The sequence below is a fragment of the Pan paniscus genome, chromosome 5 (assembly GCF_029289425.2).
Source record: "Pan paniscus chromosome 5, NHGRI_mPanPan1-v2.0_pri, whole genome shotgun sequence".
Taxonomy (NCBI): domain Eukaryota; kingdom Metazoa; phylum Chordata; class Mammalia; order Primates; family Hominidae; genus Pan; species Pan paniscus.
Window position 1 is genome coordinate 156,967,871 of NC_073254.2, and position 17,902 is coordinate 156,985,772.

The window sequence follows — 17,902 nt, forward strand, 5'->3', positions numbered from 1 at the left end:
CTTACATAGTCATTTAACTTATTTCTTTTGTATGTCCTATATTTACTTATGGGTTTTAATATTATAAGAATAGAGAATATTCATTCATAGATATTCCAAAAAGTCTTTGAACGACTGCCTATTCGAATGTTTAATATTATAATAGTAACACAGTAATCTAGAGCTTTACTTAACACTTTCTAGTTTACAGACTATGTAAATATCTTTTTGAAAACACACTTCCAGAAATAAATATATTCTATTATAAAATGTGTCATTTTCTTTTAGGTTAGTTTTGAGAGACAATAAGCCCCTACTAAATTATTGAGAGGACACTTTTCTGACTACAAAAGAATATTCGTTTATGTTTACACTCCAGAACTACTCATAAAGTATTAAAGATGGCCTCTTAAAGTAGCCAAGAGTGTGTGATATCATGAAGGTCTGTGCCTGATGTATTCACTCAAAATATGAATCATGATGATTAAATAGTTGAGGTTTTCACATGTGACCCACTTACCACCAACCTGGTATATGTGCATGTTTTAAGTATCTCCTCCTGCTCGCAGTAAACCCAATTCTGAAAAAGTGGTATTTATGAAATGAGTGATCTTTGGGAAATATTTTTTACAGTGCTATGTGCACATGGGAGGTACCTAGAAAATAATTGTACAAGTGTGCTTGTTTGAAAATAATGAACCAAGTGGCCAGAGTACATCCACCTGAATAAATTCTGCACCCAGTCTGGCAAACATTTATTGACTGCTTTCTCTGCATAGAACAACCGGCCAGCCCCTGGACTCCAGGCGCCCACCACCATTGTTAAGAGACCTACATGCATGAACCAATCACACACGTGCTATGAGAATAGAGAAAAGAAATAAGTAATTCTCACAGACACTGACAAACTGGAAAAAACTTCTTTCATCCCAGGTACTTTATGGCTGGGATCAAAGGGGTGACTCACTTGTTTGCACAGGAAACAAAAGGCAAAAGGAAGCGTTGGCATCAGTTTTCCATCTGCACATATAACCCCCATTCCTCCATGAATTGCATGAGATAGGTTTCATTTTCTCCTGGTGGCCTGTCTGGAGCCGGCTCCTCATAGAGTCTAGATAGAAGGCCCTCCTCTCCGAGACCATCCCCCTCAGAAGGCTCGCAGCCCTCTGAATCCTGCTCGAAGCTGGACAGCGAAGGAATACACAGCCTGCCAGTTTGGGGATCCCAGTCGACCAGGGTCGTCGATGGCTCTTCCTCTGGCCCCTCCTCCGAGTCTGTGTGCTCCTGCGCCAGGGGGTCTAAGTCTTGGAGCTGAGGGGTGTATGAGTACTGTAACGTTTGCGGGCCCAAGACTGCCAACGCTGCCTGCGACTCCAATAATGTTCCTTGCGTGGACACCTCCTCCTGCAAACTGAGCTCCTGCTCTTCAGGCCCCGCACAAATGTCAGTGGTTCTGACATCATATTCATATTCAATGACTGTTTTATCCGGGGGTATTGTTCTGCTGAGGGACTCTTGCTGGGTGAGGTAAGTACCTTCCGTGTTTTCTTCAGAGTCACAAAAAATTTCCATCAAATGCGAAGCATACCCTAAATGTTTCACCTCCTCTTCCTCCTGAGGGGGCCTCAGGTTCCCGCTGGGCTGAGGATCATTAAGGCTGGATACATCACTGCTTTTTCCCAGTAAACTCATATCCTGATGAGAAATTTTAGAATCATCCGAGATATTGAGGGTGATAAAGTTAATCACGATTTTTTCAGCAGGCACAAAGAATCTTTTGTCAAATTCATTTCCATAAATCAAAATCTATAAAGAGAAAAGAGAATGGTTTTCACCTTTTCACTTTAGAGAGGCATTAAAAACAGCTGTTAGGTAGAATATCTTGTCACCAGACAGTTTTAAAGACCTACTCTTACCAACTCATGTAAATGAAAGTTATGCTTGCAATATACAGAAAACCTCACTCACTGGGAGGCAAGAGACCCAAGACACACAAAAGATAGTTGGAAGCGAGAAGTGGTTCGCTGGGTGGGTATTTCTCCAGTCCAGGGCTGGGGCTGGGGCATTGGTGCCCCCTCTTCTAACTGGCAGAGGAGTTGCTTCATTTCTTGACCTTTTTTACATTCTGTAAAGTCAGAATCTCAGCCACATGAAGAGTAGCAAAGACTGAGTGTGGCAGAGTTTGTGACATTGTTTTATTTATAGTTTGCTATGTACTTGTTAATAAGCTGTGGTTACCTGGGCTACCTGCCCTGTTTTTGGATATACTTGAAATGCAGACAGGCATGAGAACTGGATGTAGAAAAGGAGGGAGATATATGAGCAGGGATAGTTTTTACCCCTTACACCATTCTTATCATGCTATAATAGAGCCAAAAAAGGAAATTCATCTGCCAGTTTATGGTAGACAGAGAAACTCTAAATCATGTCAAGGAAGCTCAGATGAGATTAAAATATTGCTGTGGGTACCATGAAAGATACCTGTTATCTAAGAGAGCATGAGTTACAATCCTCATTGTCACTCTACCATGTGATTTCATTTAACTTTACAAAACAGAACCTTCAGCCTCAATCTTTTACATTTTAAGTTTCAAAAAAATCACAGGTGGTCAATTCTCCTGTGAATGTTCCTTCCAGAAAAGGTCTCCCAATGCCATTAAGAAGCCAACTCTGAAACCTGAATGCAGGCAGAATCATAGAAAAACTTACAAACTGAACTAACAGGAAACAAGGTATGTTATCATGTACACGTGAACACATCTTTTAATAGTTCCCAAGAAAATGGTTTTGATTGTTAAAAATATGCTCAGCCCTTCAGAACCCTTCAGCACATTGTCCCACCTCTGTGGGTTTCTTTCTTCTTTCTTGCTTCTTCTTACTGTGAAGGATTAAGTCATGGCCATGTTCCTCCTAAGTGTGTTTCCATTCCATGTCTTTCTCTCTAGCCTGATATCCCACTCTCGCCTGTTAGACTTGAATCTTCTCTCCCCTGGACAAAGCTACAGTTCCCTAGGTGCTTTTCTTGTTTCTAGTCTTACTCCGCTCTAAGTTTTCCTGGAACTAATATCTGGTTGGATCTAAACCTTGATACTAACTATGATGCTCCTAACCTAAAACCCTATGGAGATTTCTCTTTGCCAGTAGAATGAGGCCGAGCTCCTTAGAACAGCACCCCAGCTCTCCCCTTACTTGGACCCACCGCCCACTCTCCAGTCTCATCTTCTCTAGCTCCTCATCTGGAGCCTCCTTGTTTAGGGGTGTCATGCAGTTTCCACACATCCACCTTGCTGTTTCTTCTGCCTGCACTACGGATCCTAAATCCTACTCACCTCTCATAGCCAAGCCCTGGCATGAGAGCTGAGCCCCTGTGTAGGGTTTTGGGGCCCTCCATGTACCCCCAGAGTTCCCAGTGCCTGCTCTCATCTTAGCCTTCATGTGTTATTTTGAAATTCTTGTCCCCGACTAGGCTTGAACTTCTAGAAGGGCAGGGCAGGGATCATGACTGAATTTATCTGTGGGACCTTGTATAATCTGGTGGTTAAATAGAACATCTTTTCAAAGCTAAGGAAAAACGTTCTGTTAGTCAGCTAATCCAGAAAGCGTGGTTTTTTTTTTGTTTTTTTTTTTTGAGACAGAGCCTCACTCTGTCACCCAGGCTGGAGTGCAGTGGCACAGTTTCGGCTTGCCGCAATCTTGGTCTCCCAGGTTCAAGTGACTCTCCTGTCTCAGCCTCCCGAGTAGCTGGGATTATAGGCATGCATTACCACACCCAGCTAATTTTTGCATTTTTAGTAGAGATGGGGTTTCACACTGTTGGCCAGGCTGGTCTTGAACTTCTGACCTCAAGTGATCCAACTGCCTCGGCCACCCAAAGTGCTGGGATTACAGGCGTGAGCCACCATGCCCAGCCCAGAAACTGTTTTTTAATTCACCAGCTATTTAACTTTAAATTCACTCTGCCCTTAAAGGGAACTGAATCTGTTCTAGAACCTCCTCTTCTGTCCTCCTGGAGGTGTACTATTATAATAAAGAACCCTGCCACACCAAGTACTCACCAAATTTGCTGGGTGTTTCTCTTTGCCAACGTGGATATATCGGTAGATGGAATAGCCCATCACAGAAAAAAGAAACACGGTAATAGATACGGGCAAAACATACCAGAAGATGATTTTAGCCTTGAACTCTGATGATTGATCTGTAAAAAAAAAAAAGGTGGGAATTCGGGGGAAGGGATTAGATAGTTGTGATTTGATGTGATGGGAAAAACCTGGTATCGTTAAGCTGCTTCTGCGCAGATCACTTACATTTGGGAACTCAGTTTTCTCACCTCTACGTTGAGAAGCTTAAACTAAATGTTATAAGCAGTCTCAGAATTCTTACTCTCCCTGACAAGAGACGGTCTGAAGGAATCATCTGAGTGTACCTTAAATGTTTACACTAAGAATACATCAATCATCCAAGTCAGCACATGTTCCACCGTTGTATGTCTGGCTATGAGATTCATGCAGGTTCTTATATTTGAAAGTAAGTGTATTTGATATTCAAGTAAGTCACAGAATTTCAAACAAACAGCAAAACCCACCAGTGAAGATCCCATTGAATTGCTCCACTTTTCCACGCCACCTGTTTGACTCAATCTTTCTGCATGTTCACTGAAAGACATGAATGCATGACGCCACTTTTATATGAGTAGCAGAACTGTTCTTGCACTGTTGGCTGGACTTTCTGGGTAGGGCTGGAGCCTGGGGATGTGTGTAGGGAGGTGGCTGGACAGGGTACAGTGCGAATGGCAGTTAACTCCCTTCCCGGGCCTGCTGTGCTCATGATGAGTAAAAGTCCGCAGAGGAATGAAAAGACCTGGGAAGTCATTTTAATAAAAGCAGCCCTGGCCCACACCATTGATCAGGCCATATAGCTGATGACTAGAGCTCATCGTGACTAGCTCATACTTGTTAAGCCACTGTGGTATACTTGGAAGTTGTGATGGTACATTTTACATGTCCAGTTGGCTAGGCCACAGTATGCAGATATTTGGCTAAACATTATTCTAGAGCCTTCTGTGAAGGTTTTTGTTGTTGTCGTTTTTTTTTTAACGGGAGTCTAACATTTCAATCAGCAGGTTTTTGAGTAAAGCAGATTACTACCTATAATGTGGGTGAGTCTCATCCAATCAATTGAAGACTTTCATAAAAAATGTCTTGATGACCCTAAGGAACAAGGAATTCTGCCAGCAGACTACCTTTGGGTGCGAACTGCAAACATCAACTCTTCCGTGGGTCTCCAGCCTGCCTATCCTATAAATTCGGACTTGCCAGACTCTACGATCCTGTGAGCCAATGCCTTAAAATAAATCAATATTTCTAAACAAATAAATATATCGATATGTGCATCTATATGTATTCTATTGGTCCTGTTTCTCTGGAGAATCCTGACTGATACAGCTGTAGGAAAAAGAGCAGCTTCAGCACAAATGACAGAAGTCCGAGTGTGCTCCTTACACACTAACAAAACCAGCAGGAGTGTGACCGGAGCATTCTAATCCAGGAGAATGTTGGATGCTCTTGATGCTTGGGCCCAAGAGAAAGCAGCAAAGTCACTATCTGGTTAACTATCCAGTTGAAAGCGAAACAGATGTGTCATGGCTGATGAGGGTGGTCAACAAGAGCCGGTGGGAAAAGTTCCGCATGCGGGCCTGTTACCCTGCACAATTCCCAAGGAGCACATTCATCACCAGGTTCCATACAGAGACGTGCCAATGCTGCAATGCGGATGCTGCGGGTGTCAGAACACCACCTGCCCTGCTTGTAGCCTATAACTCAGTCCAACCCTCTTAATACAATCCCTGGTCCCTGGATTGAGCCTGTCCTAATTGAAAAAAGTCATAACAATGACTGATAGCATTTAGTATACACTAACCCATGTTTACTACAACAAACCTAATAAACTATAATTGTATTTTAGGGATGGGGGACGAGAGAGCAGAAGTATGTTTTAAAGAATAGTTCCAATAGAGGTAATACTGATTATTCAGAAAGCAGGTCCTCACACCAGTGTGTTGGAAAGATATCTCTGGTGGTCTAACAGCTGGGATAGCACGGGTTCAGAACCAGAAATAGAGCCTTGTTATTCCATTAATTTTTCTTTCTTTCTTTTTTTTTTTTTGAGACAGGGTTTCACTCTGTTGCCCAGGCTGGAGTGCAGTGGCACAATCACGGCTCACTGTAGCCTTGACTTCCCCAGGCTCAGGTGATCCTCCCATCTCAGCTTCCCAAGTAGCTTGGACTAAAGGTGTGTGCCACCATGCCTGGCTAAGTTTGTATGTTTAGTAGAGATGGGGGTTTCACCATGACGCCCAGGCTGGTCTTGAACTCCTGGGCTCAAGTGATCCTCCTGCCTCGGCCTCCCAAAGTGCTGTTATTATAGGCGTGATCCACTGCACTTGGTCACTTTTTTCATATTAGTGAGAAAGTGGGCTTCATCTGCTTACTGAGAAGTTTTGAATTTAATCTGCATTTTGTTGCTTTTGCTCCAATTGTGTTAATGATTTCCACTGGAAATTCATTCCCACCAGCTGGCACTGATTAAGGTGTTAGTAAAGAGAGCACTTCTCCCAAATACGAATACGATTTCTTCAATATGCTTTGTTTTGCTTGGCATTTTAGTTTCATTTGATATATGGTAGAGACTCCTTCATCGTAAAAGAAAAGCTATGATAAAGACAGAGAGTCAAAGGCAAAGCCTTGCGCTTTTCACATGTACTCACAAAGTTCCCTTTCTTTACTTTCGGACAGTTTCATCATGAAAGGTGGGAGGGGTGAGGGAGGAGGAAAGCAGGGGTTATCGATTCCTATCCATGGCTGGTGATAGAGCCAAGGCATGGGGTGGAGGTCGTGGGCCTCTGTCTCTAGACCAGCTGTTTGGAAAAGAAGCGGAGGAATAATGGATGAAGAGCCCTTCGATGCAGGCAAACTTTAGGATGTATTTTTTTTCAATTTTCAAGTTTTTAGTTAAAGCTCCTCTCACTGTGAAGGCAGAAAAATTAAACAAATGCCAAGCTCACAACTCTATGTCTTCTTATAGGAATGGGTATCTCCAATCACAGTTCCTTGGCAGCCCAGTGTAGAAAATGTGAAGAGGAGATAAATAAAAGGAAATAGAAGCAACTGTAAGGATAAGGAAGTGATCACTGATTTGTGGATCCCAGACCCTCATGCAGCCAATTAGTGGCACTTGAACACAACTGGAAGCACCTATAATTAGTATTCCCCAGGGAAAGTAAAAAATGAATGCTGCTTTACAGTGGTTTTAGAATAATGCTTTGTTTCTAGCAATAAAATTGTCTGATGTTCTTGAAGACCACAGAATTTCTATCAATCAGAGTGGTTATGATTTTATTTTTTATTTTTTGAGACAAGGTCTCACTCTGTTGCCCAAGCTGGAGTGCAGTGGTGCACCTATGGCTCACTGCAGCCTCTCCTGGGCTCAGGTGATCCTCCCATCTCAGCCTCCTGAGTAGCTAGGACTACAGGCATGCACTACCAAGCCTGGTTGATTTTATTTTTTATAGAGATGAGGTCTCACTATGTTGCCCAGGCTGGTCTTAAACTCCTGGGCTCAAGCCAGCCTCCCTCCTTGGCCTCCCAAAGTGCTGAGATTTCAGGTGTGGGCCACCACGCCCAGCCTGATTATGATTTTAAAGAAGAAAAAAGGCATGTGTAAAAGTTCTTCATTGTTAATTCACAAGGCAGGTGGCCGAAGGACCATGGAAAGAAGCTGGCAGTGGACACGGGACCTGTATGAGTTCTCCGAGGGTGTGAGAACACTTCTGAACGTCGGCCAAGCTCAGTGGCAGAGTCCCAGGCTGCTCCACGCATTTCTAGTGGTAGTTGTTTCTGCCTTTGCCTCAGCCTGTTTCTGTTAAACACGGATTTGTCAAAACCTTGTCTAAACCATCATACCGACTTCTAGTTTTAGCAGATCTCCTTCCTAGACCAGCAAAGATTTTTTAAAGCTTACCTTTCAAAGTCCTGGCACACTGCTTCTCAGAAGGCTGAGCACGGCGAGGGGGCCCTGGGACAAAGGACTCCACGTGCACGCAGTAAAGAGTGTTCGGCTCCAGCCAGGTGAGCACCAGCGTGTGGTTGGTCACACACTGGGACCACTAGGATAGGGAATTGCAAACATTGGTTAGAGCCAGACATTTCTGGGACCACCCCAGACAAATAACTGTAGAAGGAAACAGAAGACCAAGGCACCATTTAATTCTTTACTATCAGTATAAGCTTTTTTTTTTTTTTTTTTCAGCAACAGTTTCAATATACTCTTTTCCTTTAGCTCAGCAGAGCATGGTCAGGAACTGGACCAATGCTGAGAACAATTCTAAACAACACATGGATAGAGTTCTTATTCATTGTCCTGGGTCCTTGCTCACATTTTTTTTTTCTTCTCAGAGAAAGACTGTGCAAATGAAAGCTCTTCATCAAAGTGAAGTGTACAATCTCTCTACACTCCAATAACAACACCATATCCTGTCAACAGAGTTTCTGTAAAGAAGATCTGAAGTTAGTTCTGTAAAATTTCTGTATATAGAACTTTATTTTGTGTGGCGTATCTTTTGAACATCATGACTTCCCAGATTCACATGCAGAGAATCAATGCATCAGGGTTGTTTGTTCCCACATTAGCTACAGAGTGGTACATGAATGTATGCCCCATTCCATTTCAGGCTTACCGTTCTGTTTGATTTAGTATTCAACACAGACACATTATACTTCAGATTGGAGTATATTTGTTGCATGGAAACAGGAAGGTCTTCTGGATTTCTCTTCCACTTCTCTGGAGCTGTCAGGACAACAGAAATGGACTTCTCATCTGTAGTCAGTGCCACCTCTGGTGGGCCAATTTGTGCTTAAAGGGGGAGAAAGAGGGTATTATCATGTTCAGATGAAAAATAATTACCTTAGGTAAAGCTACCATATAATCCTACTTGGATCAAGGCCCTAAAAGACATCCTTTTTTTTTTTTTTTTTTTTTTTGAGATGGAGTCTTGCCCCGTCGCCTAGGCTGGAGTGCAATGGCACGATCTTGGCTCACTGCAACCTCCACCTCCTGGGTTCAAGTGATTCTCCTGCCTCAGCCTCCCAAGTAGCTAGGATTACAGGTGCCCACCAACACACCCAGCTAATTTTTGTATTGGGATTACAGGCATGAGCCACCGCGCCCAGCCTTAAAAGACACCTTCTTACAGGAGATGCCTCAAAATGTACTAAGGTGGGCCTGAGATATGCCAAATCTTGAAACCATCCTGAAACCAACCTTCACACAGCCTGATCCCATGTTAGAACAGCAAACTCAAGTATTCTGTTTCCTTAGTCACATGCATAAACAGTAGATGGTTAATACAATCAAAACTGTTTGTAACATTTCTGTGACTTGAAAAGTTGGTGATAAATGACAACAACATGATTTGATAAGTGGAAAATCAGAGATGTGATTAGAATGATCTAGAACAGAGACCAGGCGACTTTTATCCTAAAGGTCTGGACAGTAAATATTTCAGGCATCGCAGGCCATATGATCTCTGTTGCACTACTCCACTCTTGCTGTATTGCGAAAGCAATCTAAGGTAACTGTGTAAACAAATGAGTGTGGCTTGTGTCCCAATAAAACTTTATTTATGAATAGACATCAACATTTCAATTTCCTTTACTTTTTCAATGTCACAAAATATTCCTTGGATTTTTAGAAACTATTTAAAAATATAAATACCATTCTTAACTCTTGGCTTGTAGAAAAACAGAAAGGGTGTTGTTGGATTTGTCCCAAGGGTAGTTTTCTGACCTCTGATCCGGAAGGGCTCCTGGACTTATGGAGCGCTTGCAGAGCTCATTATGGCAGCCCTGAGTGGGTCCTTCATGACTGAGTCAGCCATAGCTCAGGGGATGGCAACATTTTAAAAGTAAATACCAGGAAGAAGTTGCCTTAATTCTGGGTTACACTTGGAAATTACATCATCACACTACCAAGTTCATACAAGAAGAAGCATAGTGATAATCAGGACAATGTTTAATCAATCTTGTGGAGACATTAATAGTCCATAAACCCACATTAAATAAAGTCATTTTGTTCCTCAAATTACACAGCTTCCACAAAGTGTAAGACAAAGTCAAAATTTGATATCATTGTCATCTAGTATCAATTTTAGATCTGGGAGAGATCTTAGAGACCACTTGGTTAAACCTTTCACTCTAAAGATGAGACTCAGGCTGGGTGCAGTGGCTCATGCCTGTAACCCTAACACTTTCAGAAGCTGAGGTGGGAAGATAGCATGAGCCCAGGAGTTTGAGACCAGCCTGGCAACATAATGAGGCCCTGTCTCTACAGTCAATGAATCAATCAGTCAATCAAGGTGAGACTCAGAGCCAGCAAGGTTAAGGACTTTGTCCTGCTCACTCAACCCACTGGTCCAGAATACAGCCAAGCAGAGTACCTTCCTCTGGGCAAGGCTGTCTGTGAGGCTGAGACTGTTAAACCTGATATGAATACATGTTTAACTGACCATTGCAATAATGGCATTACTTACTTTCTAAAAAAGGATAGAACCGTCCACTTTCAGCCCATTTGGAACACTTTGTTCCCCAAATGGCCTTAACTTTGGCATAATACTGGTGTTCGTAGTCAGAAGTTTCAGCAGAAAGATCACAGTAGGTTCTATTGATATTTCTGCATTCTGATTTATTCAGCCATTTCTTTTGCCCATATCTGCTAAGAAAGAAGCTGAATTAATAATGAGGTGCCCTCTATACTTTACAATAAAAAAACTCAGTCATTTTATAAAACTGAATGGAACTGACGACCTTCTCTTCAGAAAAACAAAAGTGCCTGTCATTGAGATAAAAAAGAATCCACTTTTGCGGCGGGCAATTTTTTTCATCAGCTGTCAGGAACATGAGTCAGAGTTTCTGTAATCACCTTTCTTTCTGTGAATTATAATGTGGATAGTATATTTTGAAAGCATATATTTTATTGTTATTCTTTGGCTACAGTGAAATTTTTACATATTGTGTGATCAATTCTTCTAGTAATTATCTGTGTAGGTTTTTAGTCTACTATGTACACGAGGTCAGTTTGACGGATTGTTTGAAGAACAGTTTGTCTTTTTTTCTTGGAAGAAAAATTACTTTGACGTTCTCATAGCATACAAAAATCTAAGTATCAATGATTCTAGGGAAAATACACGAGGCTGGAGTGCATACAGAAATCTGCATTTTTGATAATTATAGTGATGATGATAATATTGACTAGGTTGGTCATACTGATTTTCATTTTCTTTATTAAAAACACAACCCCCATAGCAAATAGGGAGGTGGCAATATTTTCAGCCCTTTTCAGGTGGGAGAGACTGAAGTGTAGAGTTCAGGTAACATGTGATAAGCCAGTGAAAGGGACAGGGGAGGCAGTTTGGGAAAGGTGATGGGTTACAAGTGGCAGCCTAGGGAACAGCTGAGAGGACACTACAGTGGTCCAGGGGAAGATGTAGGTCGCTTGGACAAGGACGGGGGCAGTAGGATAAATAAGGACAGGACAAAAGCAAGAAATATTAGGAGATAGGACTTGGTGATAGAAAACATGTAACAGATTAGGGAAATGAAGGTGTTAAGGATGCTGTCTCTTTCTGTCTGGGGCAGATGGGTGGAATGGTGGTGATATTTACTACGATAAAGAGCACTGAGACAGAACAGATTTGGGAAATGAATGGGGAGGCAGAGCAGGAGGGGAAGACAAGATGTTCACTTTCGATGCCTTGAGCCTGAGTATGTTAGAGATATCCCACTGCAGATGCCCAGTGGGCAATGGGTCTCAGGAGAGACATGTGTGTGGGAGGTAGGGATTTTGGAGTCAATGTCATCAAACTGCTCATTGATGGCACAAGCATGAATGAATGATCCATGGAAACAAAACAAAGTCTAGGATAAAATTTCAGGAGCGTCAAGATTTAAAGGTTGGATAGAAAGAAGACCTGGAAATAGCAACTAAAGAGGGATGAGAAAAAAATATCATAAAGGTCAAGGGAAGAGTGCGTCTTGAGAAAGAGGATATGTCCATGTATTGCCAAAGCTTAAGGATATTTTCTCTTTTCAGAATATGGCAACAGATTTCTGAAAGTAAATGTTTCCCATTTCCTAAGTACCATACCTACCAAAAGACATCAGAAATATAGTCAGATCTTACTGATCAACTTCTCCATCCAAGTGATCACTGTTACTTAGGGGCTTTCAATTTTTTTTTTGACCATGATCCACAGGGAAAAGAAAAATACATTTTACATTGTGATTCAGCTCACAAAATATAAAACTATGTAACATATTAAAACAAAAATTGTACAAGAAAATATTTAAACTTTACCAAATGCCTCGCATTCAGTTATTTTTCATTCCAGTCCATTCCACACCATTCCATTCCTTTCCATTAAAAATAATATCCCTCAACATTCATTTCATGAGTCATCAAAGAGTCCTGAGTTGTGGCTTGAAGACTATTGCCATTGCCTATGTGGCCCCTCCCTCCTCAAACTTCCTCACTCTGCCAAAGGCAAGGCAGCTTCCCATGACAGATGCTGATGCAGGAGAAAAGGCTCTTTACAAGATTTTCAACAAAATAAATGAATGATGGCCAGAATCACTCAGCAAATATTCCAGTAATGACACTCACGCATGGCAAACAGCCATATGGGGCCCTCAGTGGTCTCTGATTTACAAGCTTTATCTCACTAATTATCATAACAACCCTAGGGGGTAGGTACTCTTATTTTCATCCCATTTTACAGATGAGACAGCTGAGGCTCAGGGAGATTAAGGGATCCACTCAAATTCACATGACTAGTAAACAGCATTCCTGGGATTTGAACCACTCTTCCCTGATGCCAAAACTTCTGTTTTTAGTGCTACATTCTATTTTTTTGCATTAATTGTTTTGGTGGATAGAATTTAAACTTTTGGAAAATTTTCACCTTGGAAACAAACTTCACTCAAAAGTATAAAAGTATAATCTGTAACCTTCCCAGCTAGGTTCGTAGCCTGGCTATGAACTGGGGACTGTCTGACTCCAGAGCTGAGCTTGGAGCCCTCTGGCAGTGAAATACGTTGCCCTATATTCCTGTCCCTCTTTCACATGCACAGGCATGTAAGAACTCCAACATCGCAAGCTTCTTTTTAAAAACATATTTTTAAAAGTTGCACAATCTAAGTGATCTGCTCACACAAAGCAGTGATGACTCTTGTCTATTTTTTAAAAATCCCTTTCTGGATCACATAAAACATAAAGGACAGAGCAAGCTCTTTGCTCCACCTAATGGATAAGGAGGCAAGGACATGCTCACGAGCCTTTTCTCTGCAAAGTGATTCCTTTCCTCTAACACTGGCTCCTGAGAAACTCCTTGGAAATGAGAATGAGGTTCTAGATAAATGAGGTCACTGTGAGTCGCTGCTGAAGTCTTTCACTGGTTTTAGTTATCTGAATTTTTTTTTCAAAGACAAAACTGACTTTATTCTTTTTTGAAAATATGGTAAATGTTTTTCAATTCAAACAATCAAACAATTCAGAAAGTATAATCAAAAGAGAAACAAATCATCCTAAAACCCATTACCCTGGAACATTTGGTGTGTATGAGTCTGGATATCTCATTGTGCTTCTGTATAAACAGGAGGACGATATGATAGCAGAATAGATGGACAAAAATTAGATTATACCATACATATGGTTTTAATAAAAGTAGTCAATTCAATGTGCCTTGAACTTTGATAGAAAAAAGAAATTGAAGTGAGATTAAAGAAACTACAGAAGTGCAAATGTTTGTCACCACAAGACATATTTGTTCCTAAAAGAGCTTTTAAATTAAGAAAATGGTTTGTGAAAAATATTGAGAGGTTAATTATTAAAATAATAAAATATTGTCATTTTAGATGACATTTAATGGCTTCTGGCTATGAAAATCAGTACACTTATAGTCCCCCCCCCTTTTCCACCTTATATTATTGTTTAAATTCAAATTATTTCTAAGAAACTTCTATAATTACATTTCCATCACTATTTAGTCTTAGTTCTACACTGAGATGAATTCCATCCATGCTACCAGTCTTTTGGTCATCACTAAGTTCTTCTTTTGGGTTTGTCTTTATCTCTCTGTTAGCTGGAGGTCATCTTTAGTTAGTGCGCCACCTCATCCTCCAGGAAGATCTCAGAAAAGTGATCTCCTGAGTTCCCACCTGCTTCCAAACACCAGTCTACTGAACTTAGTAAGAGTCTTAGGTTATACTTGTCTTTTCCTCACAAGATATATTCTGTTGAGTGTTGCCAGATTGAAATTCTCCCTTTCTCTCAACTTGAGTTCTGCTTTTGCTAAAATGGCCATGAATCATTTAATTATCTTAAAGTCCAATAACTTCACCAGGATATGTCTTGCTATTGTTTTTACCAATTTTTTTCTAGACACACCACACATTTATGATACACAGTTCCAAACAGTTTTTATTACCTGTTCAACCATTACTATCACTTAGCTCTAACAGGTTTTTCATCTTGATACAGTATTTTTATATTCCAGCATTTTCCTAAGCTCTGCACACTTCCTTAAAAAAAAGCATGTTCTCCCTGTTGTCTTAGAAACTCTTCTTTCACTGTTTTCTCTTCTTTGAGTTTTACCTTTACAGATCCTGTTGTTTATGCACTCTAACAAAATTATGGACTGTTATTTATTTTAATTCTTCCTTACTTCCATAGCAAAGCTTTCTGGAAACTTGTATTCTGTTTTCCTCTTTCCCCCTTCCAGTAATTATGAATAGGCACTATGCTAGTTCCCTTGGGACTATTACTTTTTGAGTGGGGCCAGCTGTTTGTTGAACAGGCAAATGGATATAAGAATAGGGCTCAGATAATGAGCTTTTGCTCTCCATAATTTTTGTTTGTTTGTTTGTTTGAGAAAAGACCCGGCTTTATTGTCCAGGCTGGAGAGCAGTGGCATGATCTCAGCTCATTGGAACCTCCACCTTCCAGCTCAAGCCATCCTCCCACCTCAGCCTCCCAAGTAGATGGGACTACAGGCATGCACTATCATGACCGGCCAATTTTTGTATTTTTTGTAGAGACAGGGTTTTGTCATGTTGCACAGGTTGGTTTTGAACTTGTGAGCTCATGCGATCCAGAAGTCTTGGCCTCCTAAAGTGCTGAGATTACAGGTGAGAGCCACTGCGTCCGGCCAATGCTCTCCATAATTTTAAACTTCTGTTTCCATCAAACACCCTCTCACCAAATCCATTATTCCCTTTGCTCCCTGTGAAGCCTGTCTGCCCTCAGGTTTTGGGCTGCAGGAGGCTGATGTTGTAGCCTTCCTGGGCTGCCTCCCAGCCAGTGCCACCTCCCTTTCCTCCTGACCCCGGCTCATTCCCAGCTTCTCCCTGGGCTGTGACAGGGCCTCCACAATGGACATGTCCTGTGTGCCTGATTTCTATTTCAGTTTCGCCATCTCTGATATTCTGTGGCACCCAGCTGGGGCTCCATGGGGACATTTCCTTAATTTCTGGTGGTGGCAATCCTTAGATTTCCATGCTCTCAGATTGTTAGGTGGGCCTCTTCGTACTGTTACACTTATTTTGTGAAATCATTTCCTGTGGTTGGAGCTGGGAAGGTGAAAGTTTGCCTTCAGTTTCTGCAGCTGTGTTTCTTCAGATTCCACAAGATTTGGCTTGGATGGTTCCTAGTTTGTGGTCAGGGTTGTGGCCATTTCCTTTGTTTCTCTGAAGATGGACACTGACTATCTGTCTTGCATTCTTTCCTGCTTGCAATGAGTTTTGAGGGCCAGATGAAATGTCTATTCACTGCTATCTTTAAGTGTAACAGCTGATCACACCAAATGTGCACGCGGTTTCAAGGAGTCTAAGGATGCCTATAATTCCAAACAGCTTAGAAATTTCAGAGATGATGGATTGCCTTGTTTGCTCAGCCACCTAATAATGTTTTATTATTAGAAACTTCTTTTCTCTGTCTAAATAACCTCGCCTTGCCTGAGCCCCCCAATGCCTCTGTCTCCATGAAGAAACTGTTTTCTAATTTAATCTTACAGAACATCAAGAAAACTTAACCTGAAATATCTAAAACTTTTCTCTTTTTCAAACACATTTAATACCACAGAGAATTTATCTTTACACAAGTCACAAGAGTCTGAGTCTTGTGTTTGTAAGCTAGCCAAAAGGAAAAGAAGAAACTTACATGAAATACTGCACAGTGTAAGTAACTTTAACTCCTTGAAGACCCTCTGGTGGAGTCCATTGTAGGACATTCTTCATGTTGATGGATAAGAAGGTGATGTTTGCAGGTTTAGGCAAACCACCAGAGACACAGGGAACTGAAAAAGGAGCAGAAAGGAATTGAGGTCTTAGTGGCAGAAAAGGAAAACATGATTCCTGTAGCAGCTAGTCTCCAGAGATGGCCCCCAATACGGCCTTCCAGTATGCATGCCCTGTGTAACATCTCTGAAATGGAAAAGAGAATGTGGCAGAGGTGGCTCTGGGACTAAGCCAGGACTTTTGCTTTTCAAAAAAATTCCCGAGTTGCTATGTAAAATAACAGCTAACTTGATGGAGAGACCATGCTGAGAGACTGCACGAAGAGAGGCTCAGTTGTCCTGGTGTCCCAGCTGAGCCCAGCCTTCCAATTAAGGGGCCACAATGAAGTTACTGTGGCCATTCTAGCCCCTTCTGTCACAGACTGAAGCTGCATGAGAGACCTCGTGTGAGACCAGCAGAAGAATCATCTGGCAGAGCCCCAGTTAATCCCCAGAAATTTAAGAAATAATAAAATGATTGTTTTAAACCACTAAGTTTTGGGGGTAGTTTGTTATGCACAGCAGAGAACTAAAACAATCTCTTTATTAAATATAAAAACAAAATTTAGAGTAGGTGACCCCAAGAGGCCAGAGTTTCAAAGGTTAGAATTGGGACTGCCTTTACTAAAGAATATAGTAAAGCAATAATTAGAAAAGGAACCAATGAAATAAGACAATTTATTTAAATAAACACTGATATGTTCACATAGGTGCACTCTAAGAAAAACTGTATCCTAGAGGATTAATTTACAGAAATCCTTGTAGAGAAATGGTAAAGAATTGAGAAACTACTAAAAACTTGGAAAAGGAAAGGAGAGGCTACTTTCTTATAAAATAAAGCAAAGATAATCCTTGGATTAAAGTAAATGAAAAAATTCAGTGGTAATATGTAGGAATCAAAATATTAATTTAAAATATTGGAAAGATCACAAAGCATGGAGTGATAACCAATCAGGTTTTATGAACAACTTATCCTGTCACAAATATGCACATTCTAGTCAATCAATGAACTTGAAAAATATAAAATATTAATACTGCCAATCAAACTTAGGAAATAAAATTTAGTTCAGTCACTGATGGCAGGTCCAATCTTGGCTAAGTATCATAATTCTTGAGTAAAGTAGCTGGGACTAATGTCAGAGAAAGGAATTATGTGTGAGGTAATCCTTGGTTAAGATTAGTTTTATACAATGTATTGTTATTTTGCAAGCCAAGTGAAAAGAAAAATTATTTACTTTAGAATTAAACTTTGTAATATCACCCTGATTCTAAGCAAAATTAGCTCTTTAGTGTAAAGATGGCTGAGTGTAGGTATGCTTGTGTTATAATTGTCATGACTCCTACTTTTAACCTTGCTCATTTAAAAAATTTTGTTTTATTTTTTTAAAAAATGTTACAGAGAAGCACAATCAATTGACCACTGCCGTGTGCGTGTGTGTGTGTGTGTGTGTGTGTTAGGGGTAGGGGAATCTCAAAAGGACATAGCCTGCCCAACATCAGTCTTTGATTTCTTCTTGTAATTCTTTGGAACCATTGGGTAGCAAG

General features: G+C 41.0%; 1 protein-coding gene across 4 annotated transcripts in view; it reads right to left on the reverse strand.

The window, feature by feature from the left end:
* Nucleotides 1–713: 713 nt before the first annotated feature.
* IL20RA (interleukin 20 receptor subunit alpha) overlaps nucleotides 714–17,902 on the reverse strand; it is a 43,370-nt gene continuing 26,181 nt past the window's right edge. For 2 of the 4 annotated variants that reach the window (XM_034962930.4, XM_063605468.1), the window contains exons 2-7: nucleotides 16,243–16,378; nucleotides 10,562–10,740; nucleotides 8,711–8,886; nucleotides 7,996–8,140; nucleotides 4,035–4,174; nucleotides 714–1,785 (exon numbers count right to left, since the gene is read on the reverse strand). In XM_034962930.4, the coding sequence (XP_034818821.1) occupies nucleotides 988–1,785; nucleotides 4,035–4,174; nucleotides 7,996–8,140; nucleotides 8,711–8,886; nucleotides 10,562–10,740; nucleotides 16,243–16,378 (1,574 nt within the window). In that variant the 3' untranslated portion in view covers nucleotides 714–987. The remainder of the gene's footprint in view (nucleotides 1,786–4,034; nucleotides 4,175–7,995; nucleotides 8,141–8,710; nucleotides 8,887–10,561; nucleotides 10,741–16,242; nucleotides 16,379–17,902) is intronic. The other 2 variants (XM_034962931.3, XM_063605469.1) reach the window with 1 other exon arrangement.